General features: G+C 43.1%; 1 protein-coding gene across 7 annotated transcripts in view; it reads left to right on the top strand.

Annotated features, from left to right (window-relative positions):
- The window catches only part of MAP4K5 (mitogen-activated protein kinase kinase kinase kinase 5), a 70,676-nt gene that overhangs the window by 21,014 nt on the left and 26,382 nt on the right, over positions 1-23,280 (top strand). For 5 of the 7 annotated variants that reach the window (XM_054198427.1, XM_054198432.1, XM_054198426.1 and 2 more), the window contains exons 3-12: positions 1,209-1,266; positions 14,461-14,551; positions 15,695-15,759; positions 16,603-16,658; positions 17,896-17,943; positions 18,038-18,080; positions 19,858-19,930; positions 20,865-20,996; positions 21,480-21,542; positions 22,850-22,931. In XM_054198427.1, coding sequence (XP_054054402.1) covers positions 1,209-1,266; positions 14,461-14,551; positions 15,695-15,759; positions 16,603-16,658; positions 17,896-17,943; positions 18,038-18,080; positions 19,858-19,930; positions 20,865-20,996; positions 21,480-21,542; positions 22,850-22,931 — 711 coding nt within the window. Of the gene's footprint in view, positions 1-1,208; positions 1,267-14,002; positions 14,180-14,460; positions 14,552-15,694; positions 15,760-16,602; positions 16,659-17,895; positions 17,944-18,037; positions 18,081-19,857; positions 19,931-20,864; positions 20,997-21,479; positions 21,543-22,849; positions 22,932-23,280 lie in introns of those variants that run through there. The other 2 variants (XM_054198429.1, XM_054198430.1) reach the window with 2 other exon arrangements.

Genomic DNA, 23,280 nt, shown 5'->3' with positions numbered 1-23,280 from the left:
GACATCACTTGAGTCATATTTGTGTCCTCGGCCTGCATTTTTACACCCGTCTCTTGGCCAAGCACTACAGGACTTTGAAAGGCTAATTATTGTTGATTGGGGTTTTTTCCCTGGCTGGAAAGTCTTTCCTGATTTGGAAGCTTGACTAAGCGTTGACAAAACTGAGGGGTTCATCTTTCAAGTTCTTGCTTTACCTGTTCTTAAGTTAAGACAACTTCTTGTCCCTAAGCAAGAGAAGGAGTGTTTTGTTCTGCAGTGGCTTCCTTCAGGTCGGTCCCCAGGGGCAAATTTGCTTTGCATCCTCATCTTAAGTAACTGCCCGAATCTGCCCACCTAAGCCAGTTTTCCCTCGATTTTTCTATAATCTACCTTTTAACCAGATTTTGTATATTCAGAAGACTCTGCAAGTTTGCTAGGATAAGAATGAAACAGTCGGGTTGATCAGCAAAAGTAGAATGACACAGTACCTAATTGGATCAGGTTGTATGTCAAAAATAATATAGCTTAGCTCTGGTGATGGTGCCTGAGTGATTTAGAGCTCATTTTCCTAGAGTTAACACTGTTAATGAAATCCCGTCTTAAAACTTTCTATATCTGAGGTTCCTGTAACGTTTCCCTCCAGCACTGAATTCTCAGTGTGAGGTTTACAACTTAATTGGAGCTCCCTACTCCGTCGTCGTCTTGAGGGTCGTGGGGAGCACTTGTTTCTGTCAGGGTCTTCTGGAAGGAGTTTATTTTCAGAGTTAAGTTGTTCGCGGGGAGCTGTGTCTCATCAGTCCCGCTGTCGGAGCATGCTGAGGTTTAGCACCGTGAGACGGGTGGTTGAGCACTGCACGCTCCATGCTCCCACAATCCGCCTTGCAGCATGATGCTTTTGTACCAGCCCAGCAAGCGCGGATGGCAGAAACTTCTTAGTTTCAACAACCCTTAAAAACGGTGTTTGAGAGTCCATGAACTCTCATTTGCTGGCAGATAGCTGGGGTTTTTTGAAGTCTCGAAAGGAACTGCCAGTAACACTTCACAACTCCAACTAGGTTGATGCTGTGCTAATACCAAAACCAGATAGTCCTCACCCAGGTTGCTCTCAGCTAGTTGCACTGTGCCGAATTTGTAACACGTGAAACCATAGCATATCTTTTCACAGTTTGTAAGACTCCGTGAGATGCCTTTGCAGTATAATTAAAAATGTCTTAACTCTTTTATTGCAGGCTAGAAATCTTCATACAGGAGAACTGGCTGCTGTAAAAATAATCAAGTTAGAGCCTGGTAAGTTTTACATTCTTTTCTGTATTTTTGAATTGCATTTTCATTTTTTCCATATGTTTATTTTCACACGGCTGTGAAGCCCCAGACAAAAGAAGTGTTTGGATTTTTTTTGTAGTTTCAGCGGTTAGATGACAGGAAGCACTGCAGGATGTACCATTACTTTTGGCTGTGTCCTGCTCACTGTTTCCTTCTTTGTTCTTATCTGCCTTATCGATCGTTGTATAAAAAGACGTCGCAGTTACAGTGTGGTGTTAGTGCAAAGAGAAGGTTAAGGACTGATGGTAAATTGTGAGCTGTGAGGCAGTAGGGAGCTAGAAGGCTGTGTGAGTTGAAAGGGGGAAGGGAACAGGCAGTGAAGCTATGCTCACCAAAGGTGCACTGGGAAAAATAAGAGCCCTCTGCTTTTTAATGTGCTGTCTTTTTTTTTTTTTTTTTTCTAATGTGTGCTGAGGAAAGAGCGTGGCTCATACTGTCATTTCCCCATGCATTTTCTGCCACTCCTCCTAAAAGCAGGAGAGGCAGGAGAGGCTCACTTGCTGCCCAAGAGACTTGCTGAGCTGAAGCCTAATCTGAGTCCCGCACAGGAAGTTAAAATCAGAAATTGTGTCCTGAGTGGAAAAGAGAGGAGCTGTTTATCTCCTCAGTCATAACTCAGTCCCACTTGAGGATCTTGTATTTGTTCGAAAAAGTAATCTCTCGCTACTTGGTCACTGGCATACCTTTTGTATCCCTCCTTAGCAAAGTCCTCTTTGGTGCCTCTTTGCCACGTTAGTCTCTCTGTGGTTGTGGTTTCCCTGAGCTGCTGTGCTGTGCCTGTTCAGGGTCCTGTGAACGTGGGTTTGGCCAGTGCTCGTGGACTGCCACCTGTAGCCCATGAGGCAATTAAGGGACAATTAAGAAAGTACTAGGATTTATGGAGGCACAATCAGTTGTATTCCATGGCTGGAGTGCTGCAGAGACTCTTTAGGCAGGAAAAATGGAGGAAAATCTGGAAAGACCCATGATGTAGGAGAGGCTGGCAGAACTGAGTGGTTTTTAGTCTGGGGACAAGGAGGCTGAAGAGGGATCTCCATGGTGGACTGGGAGAGGAGCTGGAGCCAGACTGTCATCAGGAGTGCCCAGGGAAGTGGTGAGAGCTGGCCGGTGTAGTCTGTACCAAGGAAGAGTCCAGTTGGATGCAGGGAAAATTCCTCACAAGGAGGGTGTTTGTGCTCTGAGGTAGGGCCCAGGAAGGTGGTGGGATCTCCGTCTTTGAAGATTTTCTGCAGATGGCTGGGCAAGGCCTTGAGCAATGTCACTTGACTCTGCAGTTGTCCCGGCTTGGACCAGAAGGCTGGTCCAGAGACCTCTGGATGTCCCTATCAGCCTGTCTTCTGTGATTTGAGGTTTTGATGACCAGCACTGAAATGTCTCCAGTCCCTGAACACCAGCTGCTGACTGCATGTGTTAAAAAAACTCTAGTTTTGATGGGGAGCTCGTAGCGTCAGTACATTGCTAGCAAGTGAGGTGGATGTGCTATCTTCCTCTTTCTTCCTTTCTTGTCTCATTTGCTTGTCGTCACTGGTTTCTGTTCAGTCACTCCGGTTGAGAGGCGTCATGGATTCTTAAACACAAAGGGTTTGCTGATGTCTGTATGTCCTTGATAAGCAGAAAGGCTGCTCTCTCTCCTCCTGGTCTCTCCAAATGTGCATCCCTCAGGATCTGGGCTCTGAGAGACGGCTCTGTCCATCCTGCTGTTATATTTTGTAGTTCCTCCAGCTTTCTGTTAAATCTGGGCTAGCAGAATTTCTCAAATTTTACAATGTTTACCCAAGACAGCTGACCACCTTAAGCACCTGTACCTTTCCCATTGAGGACCCCATGACCAGTGGTATATATAGTGATCGCATTGTCAGTCTTAGAAACCAAATGCTTTTAAGTATTTATTTTAGCCATAGGAATAAAGTTTCGGAGAAGACTTTTTTAAATAGCAGTAAATATATTCATTTTTCATAGAAGTCAGCTGGTAAATACTAAACTTTTCGGCCAGCTAAATTTTTCCAACATGTCTGTTACCTTTGAATAATAATTTTCAAACCTTTGACAGGAGGATCAGTGCTTAGTGCGTACGTCTCACCCCATATTTCTTGGTTGTGAAATCCCAGCTGAAAACTTTGAGGGAAGAATGATAATGTCTTTATGGTTGAGGATTTTTGTCTTCCAAAAATTCCTTAACGTTTGTTAAAAGGTAACAATCTTGCATGGAATCTCTCAATATTTTTTTTTTTTTGGCAGTTTCAGCCATTTTGAAATGGTCAAGCAACTATGCATGAATTTGGGTTAACTCATCAAAATAAAAATGGGATGAGGGGAAAAGGGCTGGGAACATCTCTAAAATGGAACGCTTGATGGCTTCACCCCACCCATGTTTTCTTCCTCTTGAGTAGGTTATCAGGGAGACTGAAGTGCCGGTTGTGAAGTCGGAGAGGAAGAGAGCGGGAGTCCCCATCTATCGCGTGGTTAGAGAATATAGGAGAAGAGGCGCTCAGGTCCATCTTTGTCTTATTTACAATGAAGACCAGCAGTTGCTCTCTCTCCCTGTGGGGTGTTGGTTTCCCTACTGACCTGTAAGGCGTTCCAAGGTGGTTTGAAGGATTTCCGCTGAAACTTTTCATACACTTTTTTGCTTCTAGTATAAATTAAACATGAATTGATTTAGACAGCATGTGAGAGTGACTTGTCTGGTGTTCAGGGTGATGCTAGTCTCTTTTGTAAACTGATCACGGAAAAATGAATTTGGGGTTTCCCACAAGCAAGAAAAGTATTTTATCCTCTGAACTGCTTGATGTAAGATTTCCCATGAGCCTAGCTCCTCATTCCCAAGTGATTATCTCTTTTTTTTTTTTTTCCAAACAGTTAAAAATTCCTGAAATCTGAACATCTTTTTCAGTTGGAAAAATTTGAAAAAATCCAGTGAATAAATTAAAAGAAAGGCTTGGCTTGATGCTTTAGCTTTTCCTTCTTTCCTTCTTTTCCTTCTTTCTTGGAAGTTTCCACTGAAGCATACCAGTGCAGGTAAACAAGGCAGGCCATGCTGGTGCTGCCACCGCTTCCCTTGGAGCTCTCATCTTCTAGGGTCAGCAAGGTCTTCTGCAAAGCCAACTTCGTGCACACAACACAGTTCAGATGTCAGTGGCTTTGGCTCAGTCCCTATTACGTAAATGTCCTGAATTTCTGAACCTGCCTACTCACAGCAGAATTAGTGATCGTATGACCTAGAGAGCGATGGTCAATGGGCAAAACCTCGGGCATGGCCTTAACTCCCACCAGCATGACCTCTGCAAGCCATCTCCACTCCTTCAGGCGGTCCTTTCAGTCCTCAGCTGTTTGATCTCATTAGGTGGTAAACCCTTCAGAGCGAACTGTCTTATTACTCTGTGATTATTTGGTTTTCCTCTTGTTTGGGGGTTGCTTTTATCAACTGAAAGGCAGCACATGGCAACGGAGCAGAATAGTTCTCTTGGCCCTGCTGGCTTCATCCCATCCCCATGCTACCGCGTCCCTTGGACTTGAGTGTGCATTTCAAAGACTCATAGAATTTCATTTTGGTGAATTCATTTAGAATCATAGAATTTAATGTAGGTGACAGCAGATGAGAGGACTGAGCCGGGGGCGGGTTTGGAGGCAGTGGGTGCAGCGAGCAGATGGCAGGCTCCAAGCAACAAGGAAATGTGGTTTTCTCTGCAAGATCTGTGAAGCTCCTTGTTGTATTAAGTTGTGTTTACATAGGTGCAAAAAGCAACTGTACAAAGTTATGTCAGAGAAAAATACATGAAAGATTATTAAATACAAAGATCCCATCTATGACTGAGACGTTTTTCTGAGCTGTAAATCTCTGGAGGTGGGGAGGGTGGTTGGGGGAAGCATCCCTGTGTGGTCTATTCTCAAATACTTCCTGGCCGTCCTCTGTTGGAGATGGGATGCAGGACTGAAGAGCCCCGTACCTGACTCAGGGCAGGGTTAATTTTTAATTCTCTTTGGTTCTGCGATCCAATTCACTGTGCAGCCAAAGAGATGTTTTTGAAGGTTGAAGGTAAAAGCATGGGGAGGCTCAGGGGAGAAGCTAAAACTGCTGTCTTTGGGCAACTGTGACTACTAACCTTTCCTTAGCAAACCAAGGCTGGTTTTAATATGTATGTGGATTGCAACGATAAGACTAATGAGGCAAAGTTAAATGCAGTAGAAACCACAGCGGGGATCCCTCGGTCCTTGCTCGGCAGCGTGTGAAAGGTTGTGGCCAGTGTTTGGGGCAGTGGTGCCGGGGGCAGAAAACCACAGCTAGGTTTAACTCCCAGCAGGTCTACGATGGGGCAGGGCAATTCTTTAAGGACAGAAAAAAGGACAGTATTACTTTGCTCCTAATGTAGAGAGAGACTTCCTCGAGCGATCGTGTCGCTGCACCTGATCCATATGAAGTAGGTCTGGTTTTATTGTGAATTTGAAGAGCTGCTTTGACAACTGAACTGAAGAGAAGCCGAATCCTCTGCCCTTAGAGCCGAGGGAAGAGCAGGAGCCGTCAGAGGCCGAGCAGCCCCTGCCTTTGCTTGGTGCTGCTTAAACACTACAAGACTCTGGCCCAAAGTCAGCACTACTGAGAACCCCATTTTAATTAGCACTGATGACCATGTCTTGCATGTTTCATTATGTTGTTGGTCCAACTTGCCACAGGGAAGTGACTCCTTCCAGGGTTGGTTTGTTTGTTTTTTCTTAAATATACATCTTCTTTTCAATGTTGCCAGCCTGATCTCCATCCATAGCATGTACACCCACGGCCTCTTGGCAGAGATCTTGTAGGGCGCTTGTTTTGTTTTTAAGGAGAGCTCACAGCATTTGTTTATTCATTTATTTATTTTTAGTTCTCTGGGATGTCCACTGCCTCTGCAGGGTGGCTGGACCGTAGCTGTCTTTGCAGGAAGACATCGCTGTTGAAAATCTTCCAGATTAAAAAAAATAATAATTCATCTGCTCCCCCCTTCAATGTTCTGGCTAATTTGAAGGGTTTTGAATAGCTTTGTAGGACTGTACCTGCAGAGCACCATCAATTCCTGGACCAGGCCAGTGTCAGAAGCTGTTGCAGCCGTGGTGGTCCCCCATGGAGTGCAGCCCCTCCGAGCACCAGCACGAGCTCCTGTCAGACCACAGGGCACAACTAGAAAAAGACTTGTAATAAATTTCGTAACTTAGTCACCAGAGAAATAAGCCTGTGATTTATATACACCATCTTCTGGAGGGGAGGAGGAGGTGGCTCATAGATGGGAATTAATTAGCAGATGGAAAAATAAGAGCTCCAAACTCGACACTTGATTAATACATGGACGGGGAAATTGGGAGCAGAAGACAAAAGGCTCTGAAGCAAAGAGTGCCCCAGAGGAGGTGAGGAATGCGTTGAATTAAAGCTGCAAGAAACTGCACACAATAAGATGGCAGTATTTTGGGAGACCGAGCAAAACTGCTGAAATGGCGGGCGGGGATGAATTGTGGTTTGTTCGTGTGACTCCCTCGTCTGCCGCAGGTAGTGAGTGAGTTCGGAGGCAAAGAGACTCCGACTTGCAGCCGAGACCCCAACATAGATACATATATTATTTCATCTGCTCTTACCTTCCTTTGTCGGTTTTCCAGACAAAGGAAATAAACTCTCTGCTTAGAAGGTTACTGTCATTAATTTATTTGAATTTTTGGGCAGCACACTAGATCTGCTACCACAGTTAGTTAAGCTGTGCTGCTAAAATCAAAATAGACAGTGTTTTTCACTTTTTTTTTGGCATAGACTTTGGAGAGCATTAGGCAAAAGTATTATGGCACGCTAATGACATTTCCCAGCATTCACTGAGTACAAATGCTTCAAATAATTTGGGAGCCAATTCTATTTCAGAAACTAATCCAACTGTACTCAGCAGCATAGAAGCCAAAACCATCTGAAACACTAAAGCCACTTCCTTCTATGGGTTTAGCAGATGAATTGAGAGGGGAGTCAATACAAAGAGGTAACTATTTGCCAGTGTAGTTTTCTGCCCCAGACCTTTCTTCCTGGGAAAGTGTAATAAACAAAGTATTTTAAAATATATTAACGTCTGTTGTAAATACTGCTGTAATGATAAATAATGCCTTTGGACACCTTTGAAGCTCAGAGGGCTGGGGGTAATCTGTGGTGCCCTGTATCTTTTGCAAGGTTACAGAAGAATCTCATTGCTGGTTTTAGTTTGGTGCAATGTTTGTGTTTTCCATCTGAGATACCTGGAAAGGCCAGAAGTAGCCAGTTACCTATTTCAGGTTGGGTCTTAAACTGGAGTTGGAACTGTTCAAGGGATTTTGTACGAGGGGAAATAGTCATCCAGAGGTGAGTAGTACAGTGCTCAGTACATTCAGAGCCAGGTCTGGTTCATTATGTTTGTTTCGTATCTCAGGGTTCAGATGTGGAGGTTGATATTCCACATAGGAACACAGCCACAGGGCTGTCAGGCTGTGACGGAGGTTTGTCCTCTCTGGACCACGACCACAGCACAGGAGGGTCCAGGGCATTTTGGGTCTGAAGAAGGGTATTTTGGCAATGCAGCCTTATTCTCTGTATACTAAATTCCCTGGGGATACTATGAGCTATGGAGAAGAACAAGCCTGAGGCTTATTTAAACTAAACCTGCAGGGGTTGAACTGTTGTTGGCAGTGCCTGGGGTTGAAGAAATATGAAAATAACTTCTCGGTACTGCTTACACCTTCACTGCCTTGTGGTGCGTAACCTGGTCGGGCTTGGGATCGTGTCCTTTGTGCGTGACAGTTTAAATAGACGCAGACTTTGTGCACTGAGCAGCAGCTGGTCAGTCACTGCCAGAAGCCCTTGGTTCTGATTTCTGTGCTGCTTTGCTGGCTGCCACCTCCCGTGGCATCAGACTGGCATCACCATAGCCTGGGGGACACCAATGCCGGTGTTTTGGGGGAGGTGGGTGTGCGGCTTGTTACACCATCACTGCATCTGTCTAGGAGTTACCAAGGGCTGACCGCCTGAGTTTCCAAGTGTGACGGAGCCCTTAAAGCCTGGACATCGCCTTGTGCCGTGCCATGTCCTTAGTGGTACTGCCGCGGGCTGGCACAGCTGCTCAGCCTGCCTGTGGAGCATATACAAAGTGAAACACAGACAGCATGGTCTTCTAATGTACATTGCCCAGTGTTTTAATTCTATTTAACTTATTGAAATCTGGTCTAATTTTACTTTGCATGCTTATAATGCATTTATAATCTGCTGTTCTTCTTGCCGAAATGTCTGCATCCAGAGTGAGTGAGCTCATGTTTCCATGTAGTGTAAGCTTTCACTTACAACACAGAGTTTTTTGGGTGAAGAAGGTCAGCAGAAGGGGTTGTGGTGGGGGAAGGAGGTATTAGGAGCAGGAAAGAAGGTGAGCGATCACACATTTTAGTTGGAAGGTAATGCAGAGCGTGACGTTTGGGGTGAAGGCAGGTTATGACAGGGTGAATTAGGAGGACACATCATTTGACAAAGTCCATGAGGAAAACCAGCAATAGTGAGGTGGCAGTGGTGAGAAGGGAGAGTAGAAATGGGATTGTGAAAGGCTGAGATGTACGACAGTAATTAAATAGGAGAGAGGAAAAGAGACGAAACTCTTAAGGAAAAGGAATGTGGATTGTATGTTGACACGGCTGCTCATAAAGAGGATCCAAGCAGGACAGAAGAGAACACACACGGGGAATCGTTTCTGGTGTTCAACCAGTCACTCCAAACACTTGTGTGCTACTTAATGCAGGGCTGGAGCTGCTGTGGCAGCACATCACCATCAGTAATATTTTATATCAGTGGAGAGATAATCAGTACCATCAGTGGTTAGCAGTTGGCAGCTAGATGCCTGGCAGGAAAATTTGCTGGTGGAAACATCATTGTTTCCAAATAACTGTTTCCTGCTTGGAATCAAGTTTCTGAGCTTCACGTTTGGGGAATTTAAATTCTTTCTGTCGGACTGCAGGTTTCCTTGAATCCCAAGAAAAGAGGTATGGCTAAAACAGCTCAGATGCTTGAGTGCGGTTTAAATTATTCTCCTTCTTAAAGATGTGAAACTTTAAAAGGATTGTTCTCCATTTTTAAAGATGGTCAGTAAAGAGCAGTGCAGGTCTTCAGGGTGGTGAAGAAAGCGGTTTTGTATGCCTTGTACCCTCTCCACTCTCCCAAAAGTATTTTGGGGCTGTTGTTCAGGTGTGTTGCACGTCAAGGTATCTAAATGGGGATTGGAAAAATGTTTCAGGAGTTAAAATTAACAAGGGTGGAGGTGAAAGACTGGCAGCAAACTCCAATCTAAACAAAAGGCTGTATATTGGGAAAACCATCCCTTTCGTCAGCAGAGATTGAACCCTCGTGAGGTTCAGCAAAGTGTTTTGGAGTGAGTGATTGAGAACTGGGGAGCATGGGGATGTCTGGAAATCAACGCAGGGGAGCTGATGACCTGTGAATATTTCTCAGCTGTGGAGATTGTAAACTGCGGCAAATGGTTTCTGCAAAGTTGTCGCTCCTGTGGGGCGCTCTCTCCTTGTTCTGAAACTCAGGTTGTTGAAATAAAAAACAATTGAGGAATGGTCCCAGCAGAGGCGATGTTTGCTTCTGCTAACTCTGAAGGTGGACGTCTCTTGGTTGTACGAGTTGTATGAATACGGTGAGAGTGTTCCTGCTCAGCGGTGATGGAGAGCAGGGTCATGCCATCCTTCAGCATCCCATACAGCAGTATCCACCCGGTCCCGTTGCTAAACTTCATCTCACTTCTAAATAACAAATGTTAATTATAGTGTTAAAAATCCCAGGTCTGCAGAGTGTCTACAGTGAAGCTGCCTGGCTTGGCAGGTAGGCTTTGGAGTGCACGTCACACCTCCTCCAGGCAGCCTGACGTGTTGGAGCCCGTGAGGACTGCGTGTTGAGGGCACTAGCTTGGGGCAGGATTGCTGGCTGGCACCTTGAAGATCTGGCCTCTTAATAAGTGCTTGTGTCCCACCCTTTGGTGACACCGTGCATATCTCCAAATGCCGTCAGTTCCCTCCTCCCTGTTGCGTGCGAGCCCTGGACGCTGCCTGCCTGTCCCTCCCTCTGTTCCCGCACAGCATCAGCCCCGTGATACAGCACTGAAGTAATGCAGAATAAACCAATTTAAAACAGCAACTATGAATTTCTTCCCAGGGGAGCCCTCTGGACAACAAAGGGCTTCACAGCTGATCCAGGAGGAGTTGTGAGAAGTGACCCTGCATCTTTTTGCAGGATGGGACCACTCAAAGCAGTTGGTGGAGCACATGAAAATATGACCAGGAGTAAACTTGCTTAAAAACCATCAAGGTCAGGCATGCTCAGGAGACCTAGTAACGCTGTGTGGTAGGCGCTAGAGCCGTTGGATCCTTCCCATGCTGCAGAGTTGGGGGTGTGGATCCAGCATACCCATGCTCTTCATCTAGGACAACTCGGCAGGACATCCATACGTGCCAGTTCCACGTAGGTGAGGAGGAGTGTCTGCAATAATTCACTAGTGTTAATGGGCCATCGGTTTTCTGAATGATCTCCTGCTTAAATATGGATTTATTTTGAATTTACCAGGCCTTACTTTGCTTAGCTTCTGAAATCTGATGCGATTGCATCACACAATGATATGGGTGCGAGTGTCAGCAGTCTCCTCCCTGCCAGCTGCGCTGGAGAACAAGCAGCTGGTTGTGCCAAGCGGAGCGGCCTCGGCCGCGGGCTGCCATCGGAGGAGAATATTCCATTGTACCGCTCCCTTCTGTCCTGTGCGTCTCGCTGCAGAGGTAAAATTAGATAATAGTAGCAAGCTGCAGTGAGTCACCACGCTGCTCCGCTGATTTACAGCAGCTCCCTCAGCGATGTTTTTGCTCAGCATGCCACATAACCCATAATTGCAAACATGTGAGTAGACAAAAAGTACATTTTTCCAATTCCGTGTTATTTAGCATCAAGCAATCTCTGATGACTGAAACAGATGAAAATCTCTTTGTATGGATATATTGTCACCTTTGATCTAATTCTTTTCTTTCTTGCTGTCTCCCTCTCAATGAAGTATTTTCTACAAATTCTGTGTCTTACTGTCGTCTTTTTTTTTTTTTCATGCTATCCAAGGATATTTAATTTTTGCCCTATTCCAGCATCTCTTGCCAAGATTAATACTCCAGCTGCCTGGAAACTCTGAATTCCTTTGTTTTGAATTCATTCTTGTCGTCTTCGAACGACTATACATCTTCTCTCCTATCTCTGTGTCTGATCTTTCAGAATCATTTTCTACATATTTTAGCCAAACTTTTCTCATGGATACTTCTCCTCCTGCTACTTTTCTACCAGCTCCCTGGCTGTATTCAGCCTGCACCCCCCTTTCCTCTTTCAAATCCTTTCGTTTTTTTTCCTTTTTCTGTAGGTAACCCCATTTCTTGCATAGATTTTTCATTTATTAATTGCAAATTAAGAAGTCATCTTTTCTGTCTCCCTCTACTACAGGCAAGATGAGCCTAAGTCACTCCTGATGGGTACTTGTTCAGTGTTTTCTTCATTTTTTTTTTTCCACTGGTGGGAAATTTCACAGCATCCCATCCCTTCAAGTTCGGTGCTGCGATGTTACTCTGGTAGGAAAAGCGTTTCATCTGTACAGGGAATGTAGGTTAAGGCTCTTTAAGCCCATTGCTAATTGTCCTATCATAAAACTGGGGAATGGATTATCCCTTCTCCCCCCTTCCCTGATATCTTTTATGTGCATGGAGCTTGTTATCTTTTCTCCCATCAGTCTTTTTCTAGCCCAAATCGCCGTATTTCCGTCAATTTTTTCCCATTAGTCAGGGTTTCTAGAACAGACATTGCTGTTGCTCCAACTAAGCAGCCCAATTGACGTGCTACCGACGGGCAATTCCGGCTGCTGCCTGTGAGTTTTTGCTGTTACGGGGGTGGTTCTTGATCACCATTTTCACACGTGACAGTATCCAGCTGTTCTGAAATGCTGCCTCTGTCATTCCAAAGATTTCTTGATTTGAAGATGTCTGTTTAAGAAGAGGGTGTTTTATTTGGCATTCGGTCCCCTGAACTCATGGAGAGCTAGTAGCGTTAGCGACAGACAGTACCTTCTTCGGTGTGGGGCGGGAGGCTTTTGCCTTCAAACTTGCTTAGACTTGACTTTGAAAAAACTTCTGTAGTTTTAAAATGCTGCAGTTATCTGTGAGCATTCAACAGTTCCCCTTAGGAAGTTTGTCGATGGGAGGAATGAATCCATCCAATTCAAACTCAGAAATCCTTTGTTCATAGTAATCATTTATAGGCAGGGTGCATGAATTTAAGCAAAGCTGTAGCTGAAAGGTAACCCATAAATCAAGCACAGTGTGAAATCTGTCCTAAATTTATGGAAATCGCGTTGCCCTTTCCTTTTTTCATGATTAAAAAAAAAATACTAATGTTTAAAAGAAGACTCTTGACATTTCAAACTCTTCCCCTAATGTTTTCCTGCCCCAATGAAGTGTTTCTCTGTACAATTCAACTTCAAGAAGCCCTTGAGGATTTACTGAAATCAGTCAGGGATGTGCTCATACAAGCGTGTGTTCCCTTCTGTCTTTGTATTTTGTAGTTATTTTCTTAAGTACGAGACTGGTAATCATCGGGACATAAAGGTTATGATCGTTTGGAAGTTGTTACACCAAATTGGCCCTTTTTTGGCTATATCTGTAAACGGCAGCTACGTACCGGTGTGTGTATGGGGAGCCAGGGTTTCCAGAGGGCTGGGAAATGCCATGGGACCAGTACATCAGTACTGGCTGCTGCAGGTCCTGCCGGCCACGGTGACATCCTCGCTCAGGGAAGTTGCTTCAAAACACAGCAAATAAAAGCATCGGGTTTTTAGAGAGGTTATTAAAAATATTAGCTACGCTGTTACTCGTTAAATAAACGCGTGGAGAATCCAAAGAGGATTTACGACAGTGCTTGAGACCTCTTGGACTTGTCAAAATCATAGGAATTAAGGAGAGCAGTACAAAGCAGTCCATTTTTCCTGGGTTGCACATCCCTGACTTTGATTGTATGAGACGACTTTTACTAATGAAACTTCAAGAAAAGTAAACATAGAATGCGATTTTTTTCCTTGAGAGAACGTGGTAGCTGCCACATTGTCTGGAGCAGCATTTTATCTAAAACCTTTATCTAAATTTGAGTCTTTCATCTCTTGCAAGCTGTTACAGAGGTTTTGCTCATGCCACAGGAAGAATAAAGGTAGTAATGTGTATGTATGCATGATCACAAAGCAGGCACGCGTCTAGGATGGCCTAATAGTCTGATTTTTGTGATGCTGCCCTTCAGAGGAAAGCTGTCGGGCTGTGCTGGTGTTATTTGATATATCGTTGCTGGGGTTCGGGTTGCTCCTGCCTCTGTAGCAGCCCCAGCGCTGGGCTGGGCATCAGCTGCCCCGAGCTCCAGGGACCCAGAACTGCGGTGTCTGAGCTCTGGATTCCAGGGAGAACACCCTCCCTTTGGAAATTCTCTCAGTGGGATTTAATAAAAGCATACCAGTGATTTTCCCAGCTCTTGGATATTTTAGTTTGCTTCATTGCATCTGTAAAATTATTATTTTTTTAATTTACGACAGCTTTTACCCTTTTAAATTAAAGTGGCAGAAATGTACTAGCCTGTTGGTCTGGTCGTAATATGTTTTTCAGTAGAATTTTTTTATTTTTTGCAAAGGATGTTTAGGATGTGCAAATGTGCCTCTGTAGCTGTCCTCATCCAGAAATGCCCTCAAAACATGTGTTGAGGACTCTCTGCTTCTCTTCTGAGTCAGCAGTGGCTGAGTGGGTGTGCAAGGCCATATGCTCCATCAGAGCCAGTTTGAAACGAAATACTTTTAATAAAGAGCCTACGGTATGTGATCTCTTCTTATTTCAGACTCTGGAATTAGCTTACAGTGATTTTTTTCTTTTTTTTTTTTCCCCCTTCTGTTGCTGGGATCCTTGTTCTATGAGCAGCGTGTCCCAGTAAAGCTGGACCTGCTCCAGCTGGGGCGGTCCCATGGCAGTCCAGGGCTGCTCCGGAGTTTGCTCCTGCTCCCCTTGGTCTTCAAGAAGTATTTGTGCCTCACCCAAAGCACGTAATAAAGAATGCAAACTGACCAGATATAACCATGGCTGCTTCCTCTTTTTCAGGAGACGACTTTTCATTGATACAGCAAGAAATATATATGGTTAAAGAATGCAAACATTGCAACATCGTCGCCTATTTTGGGAGCTATCTCAGGTAAACTCCACTTTTTATACGTGCGTTTCTGGTTCTTTCGCAAGACAGTGCTCAGTCTGGTTTGGTGCTTATGTCCTCTCAGTATTCTTCTCTATGTTGAATTCCCTTCAGTTCCCAGTCAGCTTTAAAAAAAAAAAATTAAAAAAAAAAAAAAAAAGAAAAGTGACTAATACTTTGTTTTCTCTGCTGGCCAAAAGGCTGGAATATTTTTATCACTAGGAACAGAAAGAAACTTTTCCCCTACAGAACTCTTGCAACACATCCAATCCTACTCACTTGCAGGGCAGATTTTAAACGTTTATTGGTTCTAATGTAAAACCAGCTCATTATCTATCTAAAGCAGAATTGCCTTGAGATATTTTATTTAATGGTAGTCTTGTGTGCTGTGGAAGCGTGGCCAGTGAGTTGTAAGAGCAAAACACCAAATCTGAGCTGCTGGTAGCAACGTTTTTCATAATTCTGGTGTCACAGACGCAACGTACTGAGAGGCAGCAAGGAGGTGATGCCAGCTGGCTGCATCTTCAGGTGCACACCTTAAACGTTGTACAGAAAGCTGGGGAATATTTTCCGTTTCTCTGGAACTCTGTCATTTATCAGTTGCCTCTGTGGGATCATTTATCACCACTTTGCCTGCGTGGTCTTTTTCTAGAAGGCTTCATTGTTAGATTTCTTGGAGGGATGTATTTTTTAAGTAATAAAAGGACTTCAACTGGAAAAAAACCGCTGAATTTCTAAATCTCCAGTACCCCTTTTGGAGGCCAAAGAGTTTTTTAGATATAACTAGGCAATTTCAATTTAAGATTGAAACTGAGTTTAGTGTGGTTTGTAGTGTCATCTTGCTGATAGCAGGTAAACCTCAGGTGTTTCTTCTACAAGTTCTTTATTGCAGTTCGAAGGTTAACATGACATCTTTTAGGGCTGATAACATTTAAAGACTTGTTCAGTCACTTTGGCATAAAATTTTCATTTTGATAAGAGTTTATATTGAGAGTATGAATAACTGCTAATCACATTTCAGCGCGTGTATTTTTAAGAAAGGGTGATCAAGACCAATAGAAAATAATATAAATAATCACGATTAACTCTGTTGTGTATACAAATCAACCAGCTTCTGATGCCTGTGTTTTAATTTTCTTTTGATAGCCGTGAAAAGCTGTGGATATGCATGGAATACTGCGGTGGGGGATCCCTCCAAGACATTTACCACGGTACTTTGAAACTTATTTTAACATTCGTACCTTTGGGAAGCTTTCTGCAAAGAAGAAAAATAAATAATAAGCAAACTAAAAGGGAAGGGTTGGTACTGGCTGGGCAATGCACATGTTTTTTCGTAGGGCATAAATAGTGGGTTTTAACTACAGTCAACAGGTTTTGTTGAGAGCACTTCTCAAATATGATGACCGTCACTTTTGGGCTAATACCCTGTCAAAAAATACTTTTATTCCTACTTCTGTGTGGTACCGTACCACTCCTTTATTATTATTTTCCCCTGTGGGGTTTCATCTAGAGTTGTGGATTCTGTAGAAGGATTTTTTGGAGTTGTTGGAAGGGCAGTCTGGGGACTTGCTCCGCCTTTCAATGATAACATGGATTTTTTTGAATATCAGAGCTTTTTCTGCTTTATTTTTCAGCCGGTTGGTACCAATAGCTTTAAAACAATTCTAAGACCCATAGGCCCCTAGTATAGAACATTGCCATTTCTAATATTAAAAAAAATAGCAGAAGTCACTTTTATTGTGTTTTACCTTCCTCACAGTATAGGATATTACGTTACTACAAAGTCACTTGTAAAATGGTAATTAGATTTCTGTGAAAACAGGTTTTCTTCTCGCTGTGAGTGTTGTCTTCTGTTATTGTGCTGGTTCTTCTTTCCTGAAAGCCTTGCTGTAAAACAAGCAAACAGAACCCTCTTCTCAGCTCAATGTAAAATACGGCTCATGTAAAACTGGTCTTTAACTTTTGCATGGAGGATACCACTTTTTGGCTGCTTCCCAGTGTTACTTATGTGTTGTATATTGTAGACTGACACACTTTTTAATCTTTGTTTTCAGTAACAGGACCTCTGTCAGAGTTACAAATTGCATATGTATGCAGAGAAACTTTACAGGTACTGTACTCCTGCGGGTATATGATAAAGTGTTTGCTCCATGTATAGAAAGTAGATACGGAAGGTGATTTCAGAAAGCGCTGCAGTACCACCACTTATACTTGTAAGCACTGGGAATCTAGCGAAACCAATTAACCAGGGTTAATCTGTTAGTTTCCAGATTGGAAATAAAAATTAGCGAGAAACTCCAGTCATGCAGTGCAAATATTTGCTTAAAATCATCGTCAGAGCAGCGCTGCTTCTGTGCTGTGATTTGCAAAGGAGTTTGCATAAGAGTGGGCATGTCTGTGGATCCCACCGTGGGACCAAAATACGGAACCTCAGTGCCGCTCCCGTTTCTTCGGTGAACCTCTGGGTTTCAGGGACACTGTGGCAGACCGATCTGCACAGGTTGTGACCACAGTGTTGCCTGGGCTGGTTTCATCCATTGTTGTAACAGTGATTCAGTGCAGCAGTCGATTAGGACAAACTTTTGAATCTCATCACAGAAACCAGCTAATACCTAGTAAGCGAGGGTAAGTAGCTGAGTGATAGAGGGAAGAAAAAAAAAAAGGCACACTTTAAACTGCCTGCTTGATCTGTGGCAGTAAATCCTAATAATTTGTAGAGGAAAAAAATACTGCAAGCAGATGACTGAAATTCTCTTTCATTTTGTGATTGCTAATAACTGTCAAAATGCAAGGTGAGGCGACGCAGGCAGCGTGTTTCTTAAAGGAACTTTTCTTTCCCCGCTCTGTGTGTCCATGAATAATTACATGAGAGACTCACGGGCCTGCACACCTTTCCCTGAAGTGGTGGCTGAACTGGTCGGTGCTGGAGGCGGGGGTGTAGACCCATCAACTGCTTGGCAGTTCTGTTCCTGATCTCTTCTTACTGCGGGGACTCGTATTGCTGGAAGGGCAGCTTGAAGGCTAAACACCTGCTTGTTGAAACCTTCGGGACTTCAAAAACAGAGTTAATTTTAGTAGAGGGAAAAGGTATCTTGAGGTTTGTTTTGAAAATACACACGCATCTATGTAAAATGTTACGCCAGGGCTGGCTTCAGCAAGTCTTCGCGTGTATTGAGTGGAGCTGGGAGACATGAGGAACAGAATCCAGCATACCTCTTATCTGCAAATCTCAAATTTCTCCACTTTCAAATAAAATACATGGAGTAATTTAAATTTATTGAATGGGACGGGCTTTGTAGTATGTTAACAAATGGAAAATGACACATTTGTGTCTCTCTTATTTCCAGGGTCTTGCTTATTTGCATATGAAGGGCAAAATGCATAGAGATATAAAGGTAACTTGGAACTTTGAGAAACTTACCTTAAACTTTCTGGTGCAAAAAAATATTCCTGATAAAGCATTTTAACTTTCTATTTATTATGTTTTAGGGTGCAAATATTCTACTAACAGACCACGGAGATGTCAAATTAGGTAAGTTACATGAATTTAATAAGACAGAAAGCAAACAGAAATGTTTTTATTTGTCAAAACTTATTTATTTGTAGTCAAAAACTACAGTACCAGCTGTGAGACTTTGATTTAGCAAGTTGCCTTTTACTTTTATCATTCCATTAAAACAGGAAAAAAAAAACAAACCCAAAACCGGAATGTAGAGACGGGGCCTCCCAAGAAGAATATTCAGCTTTTGTAAGGCTTTGTTTTGTATTGAGCAGTACATGCTCAGCAGTACATGCAGCGTAGCAAAGATTAAGCTTGCTACAAAAGATAAAGTATAATACAGCAGATGTCCTGTATTGTTGCAGTCTTATTAGATTCCGTTCTCAGTGGCATGTAGGATGCAATGTAGGATGTTCTCGTTCTTATTTGGGGCCATAGTTGATGATAGAAAGTGTTTATCCATGGGCTTGTGTGTGTATGAAACGAGTTTTGCGTTCTATCGAGAAGTTACAGATAATTTCTTATTTTCAACCAACAAGGCTTGAAGCCTCCCAGGTTTCCCTGGAATTTGTCAGGTCGGGGTTACCTGGCTATCAACATGTTTGTTCCTGGCCAGAATGGCTGTTCTCCCTCGGAGCCTCCAGGGATCCACTGTGCGAGACAGCGTTCTGAGCCTGGCAGCCTGTGGAAATGCGGGGTCTGATCCTGGCTGTACCTCTAGCTTAGCGTATGATGTTGGGCATTTCCATGCCCAACATGGCAACGCCCAGAAGAGGAAATTCTCCTCCTTTTGCAAGCACTCTGAGGTCTACAGATGAAAGCTCAGGAGAGATCTGTATTACTGGCTTCCGCCAGTGACGCTTTGCATTTAGGGCAGCACAAACAGGCTGAATCTCTTGTTATCCGAGTGTTTTGCCTTCAAAACCCTGATCTGCTGCCTGACTTCACAGAAGTCCATGTGTAGTTAGGGCTCTGCAGGAAGCAGGGAGCAGACATCCCGGGAGAAGGAATGGGATGCTCAGTCATCTTACTGTGTCCGCTGTTGGAACCGGGGCAGCTGTGCGTTAGCTGCATCACTGCTCTGCAGAAAAACTGTGTGGTTCAACATGTTTACTCCCCTGTGGTGAACCAGGAGTGCTGTGCTAGGAAAGTACGGCTTTTTAAAGAAGAAGCGGTGGGGGGGGGAAGAGTAAAACCTTGAAACTCATAGGAGCTTTCACTAAATGCATTAAACTTGGGTTATGCACTGATACATTCCTTTTGCCTGCTAAGCTAGTTAGATTTGCCCACAGTTATCCTCCAGCTATCATACTACCAATGCAATAAAAATAAAAAGGACTTAAACGATTTTTGGCTCTGCAAGACCACCCGATTATCTGCAGCTCAGGGAGCAAGGGATTATTGTCCTCTAGATAGAGTCTCCAGAAATGAGAACAGATGGTCCCCTGCAGTTCCTCCATAAGCAACACAGAAATAGTACCGTTTCCAAAGCATGATGCTGTTTTTCCTCTTGAATATTAAATTGAATATCCACTAAATTTTGTCAGGAGGTTGCTGTATTGTGAGATGGAAAAATAGCTAGGAGAGGAACAGGATCGTGAGTGCGCTGTTAGCAGGAACTCATCTTTTCAATTTGAAAATTGAAGTGAAGACATCATCTGATCTCATTATTAATCTTTAACTGTTGAAGCTGAATTAATTTTCAATTTGGATGAGAAATGTCATTGTTCCTTCATAATACGATACTTCCTAGAGTAGAACTCAGGTCTTAAAATGAAATGTCTAAGTCTGTGATAATTTAATTTTCCAGCTGACTTTGGTGTAGCAGCAAAAATAACAGCCACCATTGCGAAGAGGAAATCATTTATTGGTACCCCTTACTGGTAATAAACTACTTTGATTGCTGTGATTGTTTGCAAAGCTAGGTCTGCATTTATGCCAAGAATTCTGAAATACACACGCTGAAGTATACACACATATTTTTAAATATATGGCAAATGCATAAATTCTCTTTCTTCCAAGTAAAATACCCAAAGGGTATAAGTCTGGGCAGCACTGATTGTAACTGATCTGTTGCTGTAACAAAAGCTACCTGATATTTGAGGCAGGATTGCTGTTTTTCCCAAGTTTGTTAATGCAGAACATTCTCCCTTTTTGCTGGATACCTAGTGGTCCTTCAGTTTCTCAGTAGCTTCTTATGCTTTTAGCGAATAAACTAAACAACGTCTTTGCGATTTCTGTGCAGAAAGAATTGTGAAGGAAAACAGATTTTAACCTATCTTTTAATCATCTCTACTGATTAATGTCTGTACAAGACAGCACTTAATATGCAAATGTATCATTGTAAAACTTAAGGTGGGTTATGGATGCAAATTTAACTGCTGTTGGTTTCTGGCATTACTGTGATGCAGTTGAGATGCCCAGGGCAGTATTCTTGGTAGAGACTGACCGCGTACGTACAGCTTAATCCAGACAATGGCTTTTAATTGTTCGCTGCCCTCTTTATCCTGTTGGAGGAGGAGAACTGAGGGCAGGAAGATTATCTGGTCATTAAAGCATTTCACCAGGAATCATGAGACTGGTTCTATTCCTAGCGTTGCCCATGACCTCAGGCAGAACGCGTACCCCGTGTGCTGCTCTGCTCCCCTAGTGCCGGGTGTCCTGATTTTGGGAGGGGGACGTCAGGCTGTTCCCAGAGTTATGCTCTTTGGGAGGGTTCTGCTCTAGGGTTATGTGAAGTGCTTTGTGCCTCCCGCGTGCAGGCACCGATTCAGAAGCGGCTGATGCTCTCATTGAACGATGCCTTTGCTTTTAAAGGATGGCGCCAGAAGTTGCAGCGGTGGAAAAGAACGGTGGATATAACCAGCTCTGCGATATCTGGGCCGTTGGCATAACAGCGATTGAACTTGCAGAGCTTCAGCCGCCCATGTTTGATCTTCACCCGATGAGGTCTGCTGGCTGGGGAGCTCGCCCGTCTTCAGTCCCACCAGATACAGTTTAACTTCTCCATAGCTCAAACCTTAGACACTCACACTAGGGTTCTTTCATCAAACACCTACCTGTGTCTCTTTTTAAGACATCAGTCTGAAGCTCCAGACTTACATTCAGAATTGAAATTATCATCGACATTTTTAATTTTTTAAAAAACCGCTCTGTGGTGTCAACAGTGTGATTAAGAAAAGCTGTAGTAAAGCACTAGAGAAGCCGTAGCCTCATCTTTAACAGGATTATACATGACGATAAAAAGATTTTATTTAAAGATAAGAAAATCGACAGGTTTACTGTGTCTGTCTTCTAACGCGGTACAGACTGTAATCCAGTTTCATCAGTATATTTCTTACTGTAAAGTATTAATTTAAAGTGTTTAGATATTGAAATGAAATGAACTGGGGTTTTTACTATATAATAATATTATTCTTCCTTTACCTTTAGGGCTTTGTTTTTAATGTCAAAAAGCAATTTTCAACCGCCAAAGCTAAAGGAAAAAGCAAAATGGTAGGTTAAACTCTTTCCTTTGTTAAATATTTTGTAGATAATGTGAAAAAGCTATTTGTCATTATTGAAGAAGGGAGGTAGTGAAAAATGGCATGTGCTGGTTTTAAACTCAGGAACCTGAGAGGCGGTTTCGCTGAGAAACGACTAGTTGTTTTTTATAGGTGTCTGAAAGCAAACTTGAGAGTTAAGGTCCAGCAGCAGACATCATCTGACATGACAAAAAAACAGCAGTATGGGCCAGGACAGCCCTGCCTGTGTGTGTTGATCCCTGCCAGTGATCCAGAGGGAAATCTAATCTCCGTTCTTCAGTCCTCTTTTTGTATCTTCTAGGAAGAAAAATTATTTTTATCCTTTCCCCTTAATTCCTATTATAGGGTATTTGCCACTGTCAGTGGGACAGGTAATTGTTCAAGCCTTTCCTGATTTCTTTACCCTGTGTGATACCTTCCTAGTGCCTGCAGCATTTTGTACCACGCTTATTTATTTACTTATTTTATTTCTGAGACTCAAAACAATTCCGAGATGCGGGATTTTTTGCTCACGATGCTGCTGTAAAATCCTTTTACCGTGAGGTGTTTGATTGGGCAGATGTGTGCTAAAGGAAGGGAGAAAACACTAAGCTCAGTGTAACCCCAGCCAATGCGCTTCATTTCTCCAATGCCGCCTTCTCAGATGCTATGACTAGAAGAGGAAATGTGTTTTCTAACGTGATTTGAAGGCAAGCGGCCTTGGGCTGGTGCTGTCCCCAGAGAGGCATACTAACACAAACGCACTCGGCAGAAAAATGCTTGAAAAATTGTAGGTCCGTGACATCAAGTCGTAATTCAGATCTAAAAAGAGGTTGTATAACACAATCACCTAAGTTGTTTTGAAAATAACAACAAAGTATTTTAAAGAGTAAGTTGAGTCTGCGTCTAGAACTTTGTATTTTATTTTCCTCCCTGTAGCCAAGAGCAGTGGAATTGGTACATTTGCCCGGATCTTGGGGGCTTACTGGGTACATAATTCACAGGGTTTTTTTTGCTGGTGCCTAATTCCACAACAATTGAAACCAGAAAAAGTTGAAATAGCACCTTATGTGTTTAGTTATGTTCCATACCAAAATGTTTTCCATGCAAGTTCTATGAATCAAATGGGTTTTTCCCTGTCTTGTTAACTTGGTAATGCAATTATTCAAACCTGAGATTAGGTACTAGGACAACATGCTAATTTAGCACGCTCTTTTGTAATCTGTTTAGTAACTGTGTTAAAATAAAAAAAACCAACCTTCTTGAAAAATTAAACATAAACCCTTTTATTTCTTCAAGGTCATCAACATTCCATAATTTTGTCAAAATAGCACTTACAAAAAATCCAAAGAAGAGGCCGACAGCAGACAGACTCCTTTCTGTAAGTGACTTGGGACATTTAATGACATCAATAAGAGATCTCTTGCTTCCAAGTGAGCAACAGATCAATAGGAAACCAAACAGGAACAATTTTCTTTCTCTGATCTTACAACACGGGTGGTGAAATCTGAAGTGAAGAGACACTGGTCATCTGCAGAAAGTAGCAAGATTTTGCTCAGTATCAAGATTTTTATACAATTTTTGGTAGGAAAAATTGCAGAAATTGGCCTCGTGCTCTGTCTTCAGCCTTGTGCTTTCTGGCCGTGGGTGTCTTAGCCTCTTGGGCATAGCTGCAGAGATGTGGACCCTTCCTGTCACCCAAATAGGAAATGGATGCGTTTAACAGTTGT

This window comes from Rissa tridactyla, chromosome 4 (genome assembly GCF_028500815.1).
Source record: "Rissa tridactyla isolate bRisTri1 chromosome 4, bRisTri1.patW.cur.20221130, whole genome shotgun sequence".
Taxonomy (NCBI): Eukaryota; Metazoa; Chordata; class Aves; order Charadriiformes; family Laridae; genus Rissa; species Rissa tridactyla.
Note: the sequence above shows the minus strand (reverse complement) of the source record. Positions and strands in the feature narration are given on the sequence as shown.